Consider the following 19,232-nt stretch of genomic DNA (forward strand, 5'->3'; position numbering starts at 1 on the left):
ATAGAATCGTACGGGTCGCAAATACCAGATCCTTAACGAGTCGCATAAACGAAGAGAAGATCCGCGGTTCTCTCGAACCTGTAAATCGTAGATAACGCCTCGGCAATAATATCGGCGAGCCAATCAAACGGTCAACTAACCAATCAATCAACGAGCTTCTACCGACCGACCAACCAACTAAGCAAGCAACGAAACAACCAACGAACCAACTTACCTACCTACCTACCTAGCAGGGAGAGATGCGCGAGCTTGTTCGCGCACCATATATGGCCATCCGCGCGGCCTGAACTCGTACTCCGCGCTTCCACGGGAGATTCTCACAAATTTACGCAGGACTACGGTTTCCCCGGGTGACTTTCTCTCCCTCGACCGCCACTGAGAATAGTTTTTTCCAACGGCGAAACCGTGAACGGGCAACCTATGCGTTATACATACATTTCGACTCCTTCGTTAGGACGCATACACATGTCCGGATACCAATGATCGTACGCCTACGGAGAAAGCGAATCACGTCGCTACCGTACATTACTGCCTGTCTTTCAAATCCTTCGAGGACACCGAGATTTTAAAAAACGATTTAGCACGCATCCTTGTGTAAGTCTACACCCACGTTTGGCATAATGAGAAGATGGATGCGCCGTTCCGGGAAGTTCGAGTGATTTCATCGTGCCCGGTGAATTTTCTTCAAAATCTCAAACCTTGACGAGAGATTGTACGAATGTGAACGTCCTTTATCCTCGGGAGACGGCGACCATTAAGGAGATCTCTAACGCGTTCCAAAGGTTCTGAATTCCAAAAGCAGCGAGAAGCATTAATCAGACTACCCTACTTCCGAACAATTATCGAGCGGACCTATCAGCGACCATGCGTTATCCTTCCACCTCGCTTCAAAACTGCCCCCACCACGGGGACATGTCCTTCGGTGAAACCTGTCCGTCAGTATCGAAATGCGGATACCGGGAAAAACAACTTCCGTGGTTCGCGGGTCGCAAGCTCCGTCCAGGGATTTAGGAAGAGGGCGAAGGGGGAGCGACCCTTGTCCCGGGAGCCAACAGGCGTTGTCGGCGATCACTTCCGAGTCGCATTTGTACCCTCCATTACCACGGGTGTGTATAGAAGGCGCGACAAAAAGCAACATTCCTGATTCTTAAGTTGGACTCTATATAAGTATCTGCCATCGCGAACATTGCCTGTATATGGCGACAACCAGGCTTTGACAAAGGTGACCGTATATGGTATTCTGCTTCCACCTTCCATACCTTCTCTCTCTCTTCTTCGCCGTCTCTCCCTCTCCCCGCCATCTTTCTCTTTCCCTTCTCCCTCATTCCTCCCCACCTGTTTCTGCCCTTCTCTGCCATGCAGCTGCCTTCGTCGTACCAAGAGACCTCAGGGTGCCTCCTTAGCGAAATACATCATAATCGTTAAGTCGTTACGTCGTAAATCGTCTTCGAACCCTCGTGCACCCTATGAACCTCGCAAAATGGCGGAGCGGGGAGAGACATTTTATTGCTTCTTTAAAATAATTCAATAAGACGACTAAGCAAACCTACCTGGATGAAAAGATGGACGGTGAAATGAAGTCGGTGATTTACAAAAATCTTGCCCAAAAATTTTCGATAACTTATCGAGGATAAGGTCTTTGAATTGCTGGGTACATCGCACACGTCAACAAACGCTTCTCGCGCAAACGAGAAGTAAAAGCGTTGAAGCAACAAACAAAAAAAAAAGAAACGAAATGCAACATCATTAGCGAGAGCATTCTTTATAACTTTCTTTCTTCAACAATGTTATTAACTACATCGAGAGCTGGTCGGGAGTCGCTCAGTTAGGCTGGATTGTTAATACCTAACTGGAACCAGCTCGTTTTCTTTAATCTTCTCGACGCAACTAGTTCAGCGTTTCACGCGAAACTATTACCTAATCGCAACGAATTCCTTCCATTTCGGTCGGAAAACGAAAAAAGGATCTTCTCTAAAAAGATACCTACCTGTATAACTGGCACCGTAACTTAAAACGTATCGCAATCGCAAAATTAAACATAGTAATAATAATTATAATAATAATAATAATACACGTACGTGTAATATAAATATTATCACAGTATTTTACAAGTACACTATTTACACATGTGATATACATAATCTAAAGGCACGCCAGCCGTACATTCGTTTTACCGTTTAGGATTATCGTAAACGTAATATTAATATATTATTTGTACTTTGTGCGTCGATGGGAGATACACGGATTACACACATTGTATTTCCAATTTCTCCCTTGTGTTTCGCGTCCTCCGTTTGCACGTGTTACGTCTAATCTATCATCTATTTTTTTTTACGTCCAATATTATAAAAAGGAAAACAACACGCAACGTTCACGCACACACACCGGACGTAAGCATGCACGACGTGTGGAGGGTTTCTTTTTCTTTTTCTTTCTCTACTTCACAAAGTAAACGGTAAAGAGAATCGGAGAGGAAAAGAGGAAGCAGATCCTGGGGAATTTTAAATACTAGCTACTTAATCTACGGAGAAGAAAAAAAGAGAACAAACAAAAATACTACACATGCCACTTTCAGCACAACACAAAATGCACACAACGTATCAATATATATATACATGCGCGTATATATATATTTAATGCACAACAATGCCAAGCACCGCCGGGTCTACTGGCTCGGACTCGCACCCACGTACTACGAAGGTTTTCTTGCTCCCTCGTTGGCGCTTTTTGCCACAGGGAAAGGTGGAACACCTCGACCTGAACGACATGAGTATTCAAAAAAAGGATAGGAAAAGGAAAAATGTCGGATGCTTCGATTTTCCTCGGATTCCCGGCCTCGCGAATCTCACGGACTTAGGTACGATATTAGGTACGTATAAAATACGAGCGGAACCGAGGCCAACCAAATCGGAACAAAATGGCGCCCGAAAAACGACACCGGTCAGAAGCTACAAATTTATTTAACATACAAATTTATTTAAGTCCTCAGCTTTTGTCATTTTTATTTTTAATTCTAGGTCTATGACCTCCAAGAATTTTACAGAATATTTTTACTGTAAAATTGACCGGGAAAGGTTAGGTGACTCCTGACCGGGTTGGGCCTCGAAGTTGAAATAAAACAACGTATTTTTGCTTGAAACTTTTATGCAATGTTTTGAATTAAACCAAGACTTGAATTAACCCAAGATTTGAATTAAACCAAAACTTGAATTAAATCAAGATTTGAATTAATTTAATTGAATTTTAATTGAATTAATTTTAGTCCAGAGACAGAATCCGCCATCTTGTCTTCTGGTTAGCTTCAGTTCCCACATCGACGATCGATCAATTTACAACGTATTTACAGTTCTTTAAATAAATAAGAATGATCTCGTCGTAAGGTATTATAAATACGAGCGGACGAGAAAAAGGGACGAATATAGAAAATACACGGGTCCTCGAGTATTTCGTAACGCGAATTAATACCCTAAGATTAACAATTGTCCCTATACTTTCTCGTGCTTTTTATGTTTCTCGTTAAACGATTAAATCTCATACGTGTCCTGTGATACGGTTTCCCGTAAAGGAGTACGACTCGAACGGGCACAATGGCGCCCATGATACTTACAGTATCGTAGAAAAAGTCTTTGGACTTCGATTAACGTATAGATCTAGCCATCCATTTGTTTTTCTTTCGAACGTCTTCCATTTTTCTCTGGTTAGACGTGATTTAGATAAATTATAAGAGGATTGTATGTTCTTGTAATATCTTGTATGTTTTTTAAGGTATTCTAAATCGAACTTGATCAGGTGGCATAGAAATAATTGTTATGGAGTTCATGATTTGTAAATTATATTCTTTTCATTGTGATAATTGAGTTTGGTTTTTAGTTTATAATCTGTGTATTATATTTTTTTCACTGTTACTTGTTTGTTTGAGATGATAATTGAGTTTGGTTAGGTTAGTGTCACATTTTGATATCTTAACCTTCAAATTGCAATATTAATAAAAAAGGTTTGAATTGTATTAATTAAATAAAACTCAAGATGGTTGTATTATATGCAGTTTGTAGAATTTCTTTAAAATTTGAATAATATCGAAAGACTAGCACAGTTTTGAAAATTTTAAGACGGAGATCGAATTGCAATTATCTCCGGATATAATTTAAATATATATTTAACGGTATAAAAGAGCACTTACTGCAGGTACATTTGTAATCAAAAGAATGTTACTTTAAATATTTTTAAAGTACTATAAATTTATGTGTGGAAGATTGTAATTTGAATTGTACGAAAATAGAGCAATGGCGGACACTATTATTGCAAACTTAGTGTTAAAACTTGCAATTGTTATTGTTTAAGTCTCACGACACATTTTTTGCATTTACAAACTGTTTTATCTAAATTATTTACAAATACAATTCAAGTTTAGATAAATATAGGAAAATTATAGAAAAAAGAATTATGGTGAATTTGAACAAGATATAATTTGGATATTAATGTACGTTCACCTAACTGTGAGTAGTTTGATTTTTATAAATTATATTTTACAGTTAACAATATATCAGGTAGAAATTAATAATGTGCTACATTTAACAATATATTAAATATCAAAATAATTTAGTTATACAATTTTGTACCATAAAGACCATAATCATACACAAAATTTATTCGATAGTTTCGTTTTACTTTCCTTCGTCATTTAATAAATTTTTAATTTTAAAATTAATTCAGAACACGAATGTTAAAGCTAACTTGTTATTCAGACAATAATTTAACAATAAATAGTAAGCATGTAAAGTGTAACTTAAAGTAAATGATACTTCAGGTTTATTAGAATTAAGTGACCGCCATTTTGTATACTTCTACTACTCCAACAGAAAATGATGGCGATTCACTTTGGAATTTTAGAAATAAACAGTTAGGAAAGTGTCAAGTACTGTTATTGAGATTGTTATCCCATTTGTATTTAGAGAATGTTTAAAATATTTCTTTTTAATGGTTTTACTAAATTTTATATTAATTTTACAATTTTTAGGATAAGTGCATTTATAACTTGTGTTTAAAGATTGAGTAGAATATTTCTTATTGAGTTTATATTATTTTTGTGATGTTAAGAGTGTTTATTACTTCTGTATTATTTTTACAAGCTTGCATATTATTTTTGTAATATTTTTACAAGCTTGCATATTATTTTTGTAATATTTTCACAAGCTTGCATATTATTTTTGTAATATTTTTACAAGCTTCTATATTATTTTTGTAATATTTTTACAAGCTTTTATATTATTTTTGTAATATTTTCACAAGCTTCTATATTATTTTTGTAATATTTTTACAAGCTTCTATATTATTTTTGTAATATTTTCACAAGCTTCTATATTATTTTTGTAATATTTTCACAAGCTTCTATATTATTTTTGCAATATTTTTACAAGCTTCTATATTATTTTTGTAACATTTTCACAAGCTTCTATATTACTTTTGTAATATTTTTTTAAGCTTGCATATTATTTTTACAATATTTTTACAAGCTTCTATATTACTTCTATAATATTTTTACAAGCTCATAAATTATTTTCCTAACATTCTTACAAGCTTCTTATTTTCCTAACACTTTTAAACAACCACCTCTTCCACAAAAATTTCACAAGGTTCAAAATCACATTGCACCTCAAACAAATTTTATATTAAATATCAATAAACATTTTTGACTCTTCATCAAATTCACAGATGATCTGCACTCCACTGTTGCAATACAACCACCTTAAATCCATTTACCACCATCATTTTCTCCTTTTTACACTATCTAAACTCACTCACATTTACAAATATACTTCAAGTCAGCATATTTGCAAATATTTTGCAAAATCCATTCAATTATATAATTCATCTCAATTGAACTAAATGAAAGTTTACACAAAATTTCCTATGAGGTGCTATTCATTTTGTGAAATTATAAACTTTGACTTTTGAAAATCATCAGAACAAAATGTTCTCTATTCAGCAATTAAATTTATTTTACTCAAACAAAGAATTTATAAAATCATTCAAAAATTTTGAGCAGAAAAAAATAGGAAGTTAAATCAACCCTGACTGATATTTTCAAACTGTTCAAACAGAACATACATAAATTCTTTGATGAACATTATCCATTATCAACAACTTCAATAGTCGTTAATTATTAACAATTTCAACAGTCGTCAATTATCAAAAACTTCAACAGTCCTTATAAAAAATTTAAACAGTTATCAATTATCATTAACAATTTGAACAGTCGTCAATTATGAACAATTTCAACAATCGTCAATTATCAACAATTTCAACAGTTATCAATTATTATTAACAATTTCAATATTTGTCAATTTTTATCAACAATTCAAATAGTCATCAATTATTATGAACAATTCCAACAGTTGTGAATTACCAACAATGACAAATACACGCAATTTCCCAAGACACAAAAGAACCTATGCCACAGGTCTTCTTGTGAGCCGCGAGGGTCCACAAACTCCATAACCATATTTCTCGAAAATCGAACGATGTTAAACGATTAAAAATTAAACACTCGACATTAAAATTTTAAGAAGTTGGCATCGGTAATAATTTCGTTAAAAGTCGACTAGATTTATACGTAGATCACGCGTATTCCGCTCCGGTTTTCGTTAAAAACACCATGACACGCCCGGTTAAAGAACCGATTCCCAAGTCTCCCCGTAAGGCACATATCGTGGGACATTTAGTTCGCATATTAAGTACATTTGAAGCTGGCGATGACAGGTGTGCCGCGAGCGAAGGCATCGTTCGCAATACCGAGTCGAAAGAAGAGTTAATTGCTCGAACTCTTCTGAACGAGCCAGCCGTGGCAAAACATCGTTCCGATTGTCGTTACAACTGTACTAGGATTTCTGCCCGTCTCGATGCCATATAAGAAGCTCGCGATTTTACCTCGTCGACTGATTTGGTTAAATCTTTTTTTACCGCACCTGCCACGCGTAATTATGCTCGCCGAGATAGCAACGCGTTCTTTCGTCTCCGATTAATGGCGATAAATTTATACGAAAGATGGAGATCCGTCGGAGAGCTGAGGATTTTGCTGGGAAACGAGAACGCGGAGATTTATGAAACGCTTACCGACGGAAAGTTGCAACCTTCTGCTGGGAAAGTTACTAACTACATTGGCGTAACTAGCAAGGGATTGGGTGATATTGGGTTTTATGTAGGGTTATACACGTCGTGATAGAATTTAGGAAATTTGTAGATTTTTCAGTTTGTAAGTGAATTTTATAATTTTTCAATTTTTATATTTGTTCGATTTTCGAACGAATTGTTCAATTTTTGTATATTTAGGTTGAGACGGTACATTTTCTAAATACAGTTTCTAAATTCCCTTGGGTATAAATTTAAGGAAATCTAACTTGTGAAATTTTCAAGTTCTTAAATTTCAGTATCTTAGAAATCCCCAATTCTTCTTTTTGAAATCACTAAATTTGCAAGTTTCAAAATTTCAGAATTTCCAGTTTTCTGAATTTTCGAATTATTTGGTTGGTAACATTGAAATTTTAATTTTCCAAGTTTTCAATCCTTCAGTTTTTTAATTTTCAAATCTTCAAAGTTTGAAACTTCAAAAATTTCGAATTACTTAATGTAAAAAATAGTAAAATTACGAGTTTCGAAATCCTAAATTCCCTAGATTTGAAGTGGTTGAGTCCTTACATTTCAAAATTCCCTAGATCTTATATTTTAAAATCCCCAACGTTCTGGATTTCCTAGTTCTGGAATTTCCAAGTTCCCAAACTTGAAAATTCCCTAGTTTTGACATTTCCAAGTTTTCAAACTTGAAAATTACCTAGTTTAAAAATTTCCATGTACTCAGACTCGAAAACTCCCTAGTTTTTAAATTTGCAAGTTGTCAAATTTAAAAATCCCCTAACTCTGGAATTTCTAAGTTCCTAAATTTGAAAATTCCCTAGCTTTGACATTGCCAAGTTTTCAAACTTAAAAATTACCCAGTTTTTAAATTTCCAAGTACTCAGACTTGAAAATTCCCTAGTTCTTAAATTTCCAAGCAATCAAACTTGAAAATTCCCTAGTTCTTAAATTTTCAATTACTCAAACTTCAAAATTCGTTAGTTTTAAAATGTCCAAGTACTTAATCTTGAAAATTCCCTAGTTCTTAAATTTCCAAGTACTCAAACTTGAAAATTCCTTAGTTCTTAAATTTCCAAGTACTCAGACTTGAAAATTCCTTAGTTTTAAAATTTCCAAGTACTTAAACTTAAAAATTCCCTAGTTCCTAAATTTCCAAGTACTCAAACTTGAAAATTCTCTAAAATTTTAAGATTTCCAAGACCCCAATCTTCAAAATTCCCTAGCTCTTAAATTTCCAGGTGCTCAAACTTGAAAATTCCCTAGTTCTGAAATGTCCAAAATCCCAAACTTAAGAATTCCCTAGCTTTGATATTTGTGAGTAATCAATACTTATTATATTTCCAAATTTTCAATCTGCGAATTTTCCAGATCCCCAAACTTCACAAATCTATTCAATAATTCCCTATATGAGTACTAATATTAATATCCGATATGAATACTAATATCAATACCAAATATCAACACATTACTATTAAAAGTAAAGTCCGTAGCTCACTCCAAAAAATAGTCCTCCCCAATTACGCCAATGCAATTTCAATTATCTAATTCCTCAACGATCCGAACGCCCGACGATTAACAGTAAACTAACGTTCGTCCCGATCAAATTTACGTCAAATTACGCGCGAACGCGCTGCGCACTCGGCATAATAATCCCGCGAGTCTCCACGCTGTTCACGCTCCGTACGCAATATTACTATCCTCGCCGCGCGCACGAAAAGAAGATAACCGTACTTTCATTGATACCGGATGCGACGCGCCTCATCGAGAATTTCGATATTCGTTGTCCGGAAAAGAAAGTCGGAAGTCGTACGGAACTTCCTTCATCAAGTCGATTCTTATTCAACTTGCATAGCACACGATTTTACGTCAATCGAACGACGCGCTCCCGATTGCGAAACATTTATTGTAAGCCCTTGATACCTGAACGACGTTTGAATTCGACATCGCGTTCCCGCGTTGAAGGTCTAATGCGACGCGCATGCGCCGTGGACGGAACCGACGCTCGGAAAAATCTCGCGGGCGAAAAGACTCGAGAGGCAGGATGCAAACTTCAGAGATCTGGCAAACCTAAGACATCTAAAATATCTTCTAACCGATCTTAGTTCCCCGTCTAAGTTTCTTTTGACGAAGTTTGGACTGTCCTAACCCCCCAAGATTGGGGCACCGTAGACGACATGGTTCCTGGTGTTTTTGACGAGGTATATGCACTTGGATCGATGTTCTGTATTTTGTAACGAAATTTAATATTTTGTAATAAGTTTATTGAGAATGTCTGGTGTGAACTGTGGAAAATTCTGGAAAATGGCGAAGTTTTGGTTTTAGTGGGTTGGTGGCCATAGTATTGAGGTTAGTGGAAATACACGTGTAGATGGAAATAAATTCTTATGGTAATTAAAAAGAATGTATATCAAGATAATTCCTACTATTACTAATCAAAATGCACCTTGTTTTTTATCTATCGCATGTCGTACGTGTATGTCTGTTTTACAATTATTCTAAAGCAACAGTAATTTTACCATGAGAGTCGTTACGTTAAATCGCCCGCCATTTTGTGAAACATTGACTACGGCACACGAAAGATATTTTAATAGAGTCTTAATTCTCTATTCGATTTTCTTGCTTAAAAATATTAGACAATATCTAATTTTTTCTGTATGTAACAAAATATTTTAATTTTTCAGAAGTTACAAGTCACGTGACTACAATAGTCACACTATCAAATCCAACTTCTACAGTTAAGGACACAAGTCACACTGGTTATTAACAAATTATTAATACTGAGTTTTGGACGGAATAGATTACACCAGCATACCTCTGCAAGTACACTGATATGTACATAAAACACAGACTAACTTTTATTACAAATCTTTAAATTAAGAAAATGTCTAGTCAACTGAGACATGTGCATAAGGTCTGAAAAGGTCAACTCTAGCAGAAGTACCCTGCTACCATTTTGGATGACCCCTTCAGCCTATCTCTTCAGAGCCATATCTCCACCATTTTGCAGTATTTTTCCATTAAAAAAAATCTTGAACCTTTTCAGAAAGAGTATGTTCAACCACCAAACAGCCTGCAGTAATCTTCAAAAGATTCTATCTAGTCTTCCTAAAGCCTAGGTGCATATACCTTCTTCACCCTCTGGAGTCCACGTTTAAGTACATACATTATGTTTATAACTTTTACAGAAGTTATACTTGTCAAAAATATAATGACATGGAACATAAATCCCACTTTAACATTAGGGCAAACTAAAGTCCCACTTTAACTAGGATTGTCAGGATTGTCCACATAACATCACATGATACATCACTAGATGATTCTTCACCGGCTTGCATGACGTTATGTCATCCGTTTTGATTAGTACAAACTATCATGTATAATAGTACTGAATATGTATAAGTTACAGTAATGGTATGTGTAGCTCTATACAGCAGTACATGAGCAGCTCAGGTGCCAAACTCCTTATCATCCTCTATACAATTTCAACATCAAAGCATGCGACTAACACACAAAAGTATCACTTTTCAGTATCTGACTCCAGCAAATGAACGGCTCACATACAGCTGTACACATTTGCCTCTGACAATCCTGAAGGCAACCTTCATCTGACAACACTTCTACACAGTTGCAACTTTCACCTGGCAACCACGGTTGCAATCTACCGGAAGCATCCCATAGGACTCCAAAGGGTGCAATTTGAATTGCCAGTGAATCGAGCCGGAGACGAGTAGCGGCGATAAACGACGAGCGTGTAATTGCTATTAAGCCGGCAGTCGGCGACGGTGCCCGTGACGCGGGTTATCGTTTATCTACTCCAGGGATATCCACGGTGTTCCATTGTCGATCGTGGATCGATCATGGGAAGCAACACGGTAGCCAGCAAGCGGTAGGAGGCGCGGACGCGTCTGGCGCGCGAAAAGAGCCGGGGGACAATTGAGTGCCCGTTCGAGTGGGGTAGTACTACCGTTGGGGATGCGAGTGCGACATGTGAGGATGATAGGTGTGATGGGGCGGCAGAGGCGAGGGACAGGACTGCTGATAGGGGCCCGCGGCGAGCATGGGCCCGGGACTGGAGCAGGGTACCAGGTGCGAGCTCGGCGAGGCCGCGTGCGCATGCGCAATCAGGTGCGCGTGCTGCGCGTGCGAGGGTGGCCCGTGCTGCGAGCCCGGCGGCGGTGGCGGCGGGGGCTGCGAATGCCCGGGGGGCCCTCCGGTTGGCCCACCGCCCGGATATCCGCCGTGCAACGAGCCACCGTGCGGCGAGCCATACACCAGTTGCCTTACTTTCTGCTCGTCGTCGGCTATGTTGTACGTCAGTTCGGTCTCCTCGAAGCCGGTCGCGGACATCCTCTGGTCCCCGGACGAACCGGAAGCTGGTGGGTCCGGGCTGTTCAGGCAGGTCTGGATCAAAGCCTTCCCGGCTTCGCTAGTTATCATCGGCTGCAACTTGCGGGTTGCGAATGTGTACACGTGACCGGTCTCGCTCGCCACCAGCAGCATCACCTGTGTACCTGTCAGCGTCGACAGCTCGTAGGCCTGCAACCAGAAACAATGATTAATTAAGGATGAGGGAGACTCTTCTTTCGATCATCCCAACGTTGTTTCCGCTCCCCTTTTCCACGTGCTTTTTGTGAACTCGTTTGCTGAAAGACTTGTAGGGAAAAGTGAAGGGACCTGGTGAATACTTGAACTTTCAGGAAGCTGACTCTGACTTTTGTTAAAAGTGGAGGTGCAGCAAACCTTCCTCTATTTACAGTAAATAGACTGGGAAAATATTTGAGCACTGAATAGATCTGATTAAATGTCTGAATATCTGGCTAAGTACCCACTACATGTCTGATCATTACTGTACCTACTTGGCTAACTATTTGTTTGTTCATTTTTCAGACTACTTGTTTCACCATTTGTCTGTCAACTTGTCTATCTGTCTGACTACATGCCTGAATATCTGGCTAAGTATCCACTGTGTTTGACTATACATAGTTTGTATGTATGCATAGCTACTTGGTCATTGGTCTGACTACTTCTCTACTTGTCTGATTGTATCCACTTGTCTGGTATATGACCCACTACTTGTCTGAGTACCCTGACCATTTGTCAGACTTCTTACTACTTGTCTGACCACCAGCCTGATCAGTCTGGCTACTAGCATTACTACTTGTCTAGCAGTCTGATTCGACTTACTTGCATTACTTGTCTGTTGATTTGATTAATTCTCTATCTTTTTAGCTACTTGTCTGGTCATCTACCTGAATGTTTGCCCAACCACATGTTTAACTACTTGTCCAGCAACTCATTTAGCTACTTGCTTAGCTACATGTCTAATTACTTATCTAGCTACAAGCTTAGCCTCTTATCTGGCAACTTGTCTAGCAACTTGTCTAACAACTTATTTAGCTACTTATCCAACTGGTTATTAAGTACCCTAAATAAGTGTGGTTGCATTTGATGATGAAGTCAATGACTACAATTTAGACAAAGTTTCAGAAGCAAAGTGGAAACTTGAGTGAAAAATCAGAAATTGTGATTTGTAAGTTAAATCCTTGAAGAACGAAAGTAATATTTCGCTGGCGGACATTTGAACGGTTAACCGGTATCACGTGCACCTGATGTATTCAGATCTTTATAGAGCGCACTTATGCAGATTCCTGCCGCCTGCGCAACCATTAGCGTGCGATTTTTATAAATAATTAATTCGAAACGCGCGCGGAAAAAAAACTGTGTTTACACTCCTGTTCCCGCGGAGATCATTCCTTTAACGACATTATAATTACCAAGGTTTTCTGAAGCGTTTACGCGATGCAACTTATATGGAATTCTTTCTTTTATCAGTGAAAACCAACGCTCATTGGAGAAAACCTTGTATATATAATTCCAATCTGAATTGTAAAATTCTGGTAATGAGAAACCACACTGCTTCAAAGAACAACGTAACGAAAATGAATAATCATAGCTGGACATTATGAAATTCTGGTCTCTAGTTTATTAGATCAGCATTTGCTGTTGAAGAAAGTGTTCTGCAAAAGAGTATGCAAAGTTAGATATTAAATTGACATAAATTGAAACTCATACTTTTTACTTTTCTATATAGCACAATTTTACAGCTATTTTTATTTTGTTACCATTTTTTTTATATTGTAATATATAAGTTATTATTTATTATTAATTATTAATTAGAAAGCAATGATGTTTACTATATTTTATTATTAAATTCTTTAATGTTTGTTCTTTTAGTTAAATTAATAAATCAACAAGTATCAGTATAAGCTAATTATCTATACTTGCTTATGTAATTAATTAAGTTAGTAATTATTTTGATACATATATTAATTTATAATAATAAATAATTTGTCATAAGAAATTACATTAATTGTATCCACCAAAAATAAATAAAAAGTCATATAAAATGTATGACAAATTTACCAAAAGCTTGAAACTAAATTTGTACCAAATATTGTACTTTGTTTATATTTTTATATTTTCAAGTATTCACTTCAATTATAATTTTCATAATACTCAACTTTTGTTAGTTCAATACTTTACCCAGCATTATTTCAGTGTGTTTAAATTCATTATTTATGTTATTCCTTTTTATAAATAAAGTTAAGTTTAAGTAAAGTTCAATTTAGGTTATCGTTTTTGTAATGACGTTGTAAAGCAATTATGTCAGTTTCGTGTCAAAACATGGCTAATTATAGAGACCCGTCTTTAGAAAAGGGGAACAATCTATCTTTGGTTTTCTATATTCGTATGAAAGATGCAATTTGCTTTAGGTTCTTCTACGGATTCAGATACCACGAAACTTGGATCAAATAAACATCTGCAAATAAAAACGATAAATTTAATTCAAAATGATTCATAGACGCCTGCTTTATCGCGTTAAAAAAGAGATACTTAAAACAGCACATTTTTCTAGAGCAAACATTGAGAATACCTCTTTGAAGACGTAACAGTAATTTGTCGAAAACAAGGAAACATAATTTAATTCAATACGCATTTATTCAACCGCAGTCCGTTACCTGAAATACAAAATAAACGTTAACATTGGGAGTTGCGTTACCGAGAACAGAACCTGAGAATAAAGGTTTAACGAGCGGCAAAAAACCGTCCTAGAACGTGAAATTCGATCCAGTATATTTTCGACGAGCGTCCACCGAACGGAATTCGAATGATAACGGTCGATTTTCTAACCGTATCGTTTCCTAATCGTCAGAATTTACCACAAGCTTCCGAGCATTTTCCTGATCGAAAAGGAACACGCGCTGCGTACAAAGTAGCAATTTTGCTCGGTATATTTTAATCCAAAATACGCGGATACGTTGTTGGCGTACAAATACACGTCATCGAGGCACAGTTGTCACTCATAAATCGCGCGCTCCCGGCGTGCTCGCTAAACTCATCAGTTCGGTGCACAATTCGCGTATCCACACGACGATAATGCACGTTTCTTTTTTGTTCTACGTGTCACGAAACTGACTTTTAATTTGCCTCGTGTAATCTTTTTCCTTCAATACTTGCGAATGTTGCGAAGTAAACTGCTATCGATTATCGATACACCGTTGATATCGTATTAATATTTAACGATATATCGATAAATTATTGGTACTTTAATATTTAACCATATATCGATGTACGAATGTCTTATGTTTAAGCTACATTATCGATATTTTAATATTTTAGCATACATCGATATATCGATGTTTCAATATTTAACGATATACCGACATTATCCATAATGTGTTAATAACTAATGATACATCGATATCTTATTAATATTTAATGACATATCAATACATTAGCAATAGTTTAACATTTCATGACGTATCGATATCGATATCTTACCACTATTTACAAATATATCGATACTCTGTTGATCTTATTATTTAACAATATATTTACTATCAAATATTTAACGATATATCGATAATAACTGAAATAGAATGTAATACGTTTACCATAACTCAGCCAAACAAAAATCAAAAGTTAGATTTGAATAATAAAATTGTGCACCGGTAAAGTTAGGTTAGTTCATTTAAATTTATGTTCAGTTAGATTAGTTTATATTTAGTTTCATCATTCTGTTACTAGTTTAAATTTTATTATTCAAATGTAGGTTAGGATAGAACCGGTAAAGTTAGTCAGGTTAGGTTAGATTTGCTTGGACTATATTGGTCAGATTTCATCATACATGGAAGTGTAGGTTAGGTTAAATTAGAATAAGTTAGATTTTATTATTCAAGTTTATTAAGTTAAAATAAAGTTAGGGTACTGGTTAAAATCAGATTAGTTTACAAATTTAAATTATATGAAGTTTCATCATTGAAATCTATTAGGTTAGATTAGCATAAGTTAAGTCAAATTGTGTAGTACAAGTTGATTAAGCTAGATTAGTTTGGATCATTAAGTTTGATTCATCTCTGTTTATTCTCGTTTCAACTAGAAACATAACTGGAATTTCAAACAGGAATCATTAAATTCATACAACAAAATACCACGTTTCTACTTCCGCCACTCCAATTTAAACGATATCATCGATGTATCGAATTATGTATAATCGAAAAACAGCAGTTCCGAACACAGTTTACGATCGCACAGATCGATCGCGGCGATCGATAGTCGACAGGTGACAGACATTCGAACCGCACTTTTTATTACGCGAACGTAAATACGGGTCGACAGGTTTGCGGGATACAAACCTTCTTCATGATTCCGGTTTTCCTTTTGGAGAAGGTGGTGTACCGTCGCAGTTTATTGTCGATGTACTCCATTTTAATTTTAACCCGTCCTTTGGTCTTCTTGCCGTTCGATGGGGGTGACTTTTTCGGCTGGCCCAAACTGGTGAACGACTCCTCGAGATTGTCGGGTACACAATCGCCTGACATCGACATGCCTTGCTGTTGCGAGAGGGCCTGCCGTGCATTATTGTCATCGTAACAGACGTCCGAGGTGGTCCTCTTGATACCCCTCTGTACGGATCCCACGCCGGCGTTCGGCGCGCCCGCAGCAGCCGCGGCCATCATAGTGGCGCCACTGCGGCTTATTTGAGAAGTTGTAAGCTGGGAGGTGGACGGTCGGCCGTACATTTCCGAGCTAGCGTCGCTGCCTATCATCCCCATGCTGTACCCGAGACTCGCGTACCGACTATCTCTTCCGCCGCTAGGGTTGTCCATCACGGACTCGCACACATTTATTCCCTTTCCCTCGGCCCTTCTCCGCCACGGAATCGCGAAAACTCGGCGCAATGCTTCCCACGTGATCAATCATCTAGAGGAACACGGGACAACAACGCGCACTGCACGAGCGCTCCCCGCGAACTGAATGCGCGCCGAGTATCGTAACTTGACCTACGTGCTAACGCGGTGTCTCCGTACGTTCCTGCGCAGCTGCTACCCCCACCACTTTTCGAGCACGCGGTAAAAAAGTAGTCCATCGAATCGCGACCGGACTTATCGCGAAAAGATCGCGGAAAATTCGCTCGTGGAAAAATCGACGGCGCGATCGTAGTCCACGATTCGCCGGCCAATCGCTTTTTCGCGACTTCGTTATCCCGAAATTCGACGTTGAAACTGGCCGCGGAGTGATACAGGAACGAGCGAGAGGGCGTCCCCGGCTGCCATATTTAGAAGTAGACGTTACCATATTAGGGAAAGTTTGCCAAATATGGTGAACAGAGGTGGTCCTTCCTTTTCAAATGATCACTCGGCGCGCCGCGACAAAACACCAATCCAACTGACAGTAGCGCTTCCTGCACGCCTCTCCTCCCTCCCTCTTTTACCGGTATATCCTTCCTATTTCTACGTGCTTGCTAAAACATACGGTTGATAAGCGGCTCTCTCTGCGTTACGCCGCTATTTCTTACTGTATTTAAACTTTGCTGCTTTTGTTAACGTTTGTTTACGTTTATGCTAATGACCCTCGTTTTTGTAGGGCGTGATCGAGATGCGGATTTGGATCTGCAGTGAGAAAAACTGCTTTTGCGAAATTTCTGCTTGTTAAGGTATCAGTGCACTAATTAGGTTTAAATGAATATCAACATATTGTCATATTGGAAATCATGTTTTACTATTTGTAATGATATGTGGATGTAGTACAGAGCGGACATAAGTAGAACTTTGTAAGATTTGACCTACTTATAGGTTGACTCATTAAAATTTCCTAGTTTTGATATAATCTTTTGTAACTATGCGAACTCATCTATTTTAAACAACAGAGTATACTTAAATGTATTTAGTTTGACATATCTTTGACTTACTTCCTTACATCTCACATTGAGAACCTGTATAAGTAATACATCCATGGAAATGTAAATTTTATTATATGCATGTAGTTCAATTCTTGAAAATAAAGTATTTCTAAATATAACTGAAAAACAGAAACAATACTTCAAGTTTAAACATTCCAATATATTCTTATAATTGTTCAAAATATAAAAGATATCCATTTTTTTACAATACAGTATTATCAAAATATCTATGGTATGTACAAAGTCAAGCATATATTAAATCACACAAATAAGAGCTAAAGTATTCTTACATGTACTTAAATATACAATGTATATTTCAAGTTAAACACCACTCAAATGTCTCCATCTATGAAAAACTATAATCTTGAAGAATATGTAAAAAAATAAATTCTTCCATCTCTTCAAATCATTTAAATAACAAGAAATATTTCTCTTATCACAAACAGAGAATATTCAAGTGGCCCATTTTACACGAAACATTATAACGTTAAATTAATATTACTTACAATGTTACTAATAAAAATATATTTCCTAAAAAAATTATTCACCAGATGTTATCGAATGTGCAGCAGAAACTAAAGTATCATGAATTTCACGAACATATGCAACTTGTGCTCTTACGGTCATCAGGAATTGAGGATAAGTTAAGGCAGGTCCTTCCTGAGCTCCAACAGTGTCAGTACGTGTTGGTATGACAGACACTGGAAGATATCTTAAGGAACTAGAATTCTGTGATAGACATTCTATAGAAGTCTTCAAGTGTAATTCTATTTGATCACAAATGGAATAAAACTCTTCCATATTTTTATTGAAACGATGATCAGGCTGGTCAATGCCCTTAAGAGATCCGACATCCACTAAACTGTTTTGATGTAAAGTATGTGCTGCAGTTTTAAGGGCTATGGCTAATGATTCCCTTAATGGTCCAATTAATGATTTTACTTTAGAAATATTGTCTAGTTTCTCTTGTGTTTGTTGTTGCTGTTGCTGCTGCTGTTGTTGTTGAACTTGTTGCTGTTGTGTTTGTTGTGGATTTTGGGGAATCTGAGGATTTACAGGTTGGGTCATCTGCCCTACCCCCATTGCTCCTGGTTGTTGAATAGGTGGGATGTTCATATTAATTCTAATAACAAATAGAACACAATTTATATAACTAGCTGTAAGTATTACAAGGTTTAATTTATTGTGTGACAGTTCACTATAACCTTAAATTGTAATTAACTCTATATTACTTTCACTATTAGTTTTAATTTATAAAAATTTTAAAATATTTGTTAATTAAATACATAGAATTATAGAAATAAATTGTTATCTGTACCTTTGCAACGTATTTAAAAAGCGAATAACCCTTCGAACGATCGAATGTGATTTTGACTAAAAATTCAAATGCATAACATTACGATATATCGCTAATCTCCCGCTCATGCGTAGTAATAGAACTTAACCTGACCTGAGCGGTATCTTTATAGGAACTTTTATTGAAATATAATTATTTCTCATAAATATGTATTCCGTTGATTAAAAATGTATCAAAATATCATTATTTATTTGTGAAAAACTATTTAAATTCAATGCGAATGAGAAAGCTATGTCCAATTCGCGCATTTTGACTAACTTCAATGGGCTCCCCGTCATTTTGTGCTATTCTGTCACCATGTGCTTTCTATTCTATCGGTTATGTATATAGTGGGCGAAAATAAGTGAATAAGGATGAAAAGTGATGATATATGAAGTATGCGAAATAAAAGATCACCAAGTATACACACTTGGTGTAGTAAACATCCTAAAAGCGCTTGCGTGTTGCTCTTGGTTACAAAGTTTGTTGAACCAATGAGAACAAATATGCGCAGAAGAAACA

General features: G+C 36.8%; 2 protein-coding genes across 3 annotated transcripts in view; both read right to left on the reverse strand.

The window, feature by feature from the left end:
• Positions 1-17,361, reverse strand: part of bs (serum response factor blistered) — a 31,267-nt gene extending 13,906 nt beyond the window's left edge. Inside the window, exons 1-2 of one of the 2 annotated variants that reach the window (XM_076537194.1) lie at positions 15,828-17,361; positions 11,416-11,667 (exon numbers count right to left, since the gene is read on the reverse strand). In XM_076537194.1, the coding sequence (XP_076393309.1) occupies positions 11,416-11,667; positions 15,828-16,301 (726 nt within the window). In that variant the 5' untranslated portion in view covers positions 16,302-17,361. Of the gene's footprint in view, positions 1-1,746; positions 11,668-15,827 lie in introns of those variants that run through there. The other variant, XM_012280534.2, reaches the window with a different exon arrangement.
• A 152-nt stretch (positions 17,362-17,513) lies between these two features.
• Positions 17,514-19,217, reverse strand: LOC143263926 (mediator of RNA polymerase II transcription subunit 29-like). Its single transcript, XM_076537196.1, has 2 exons — positions 18,693-19,217; positions 17,514-18,497 (listed from the first exon to the last, which is right to left on the reverse strand). Exon 2 carries the CDS (start codon positions 18,488-18,490, stop codon positions 17,915-17,917), a length of 576 nt encoding a protein of 191 aa, XP_076393311.1. The 5' UTR covers positions 18,491-18,497; positions 18,693-19,217; the 3' UTR covers positions 17,514-17,914.
• Positions 19,218-19,232: the final 15 nt, after the last annotated feature.

The sequence above is a fragment of the Megachile rotundata genome, chromosome 11 (assembly GCF_050947335.1).
Source record: "Megachile rotundata isolate GNS110a chromosome 11, iyMegRotu1, whole genome shotgun sequence".
Classification (NCBI taxonomy): Eukaryota; Metazoa; Arthropoda; class Insecta; order Hymenoptera; family Megachilidae; genus Megachile; species Megachile rotundata.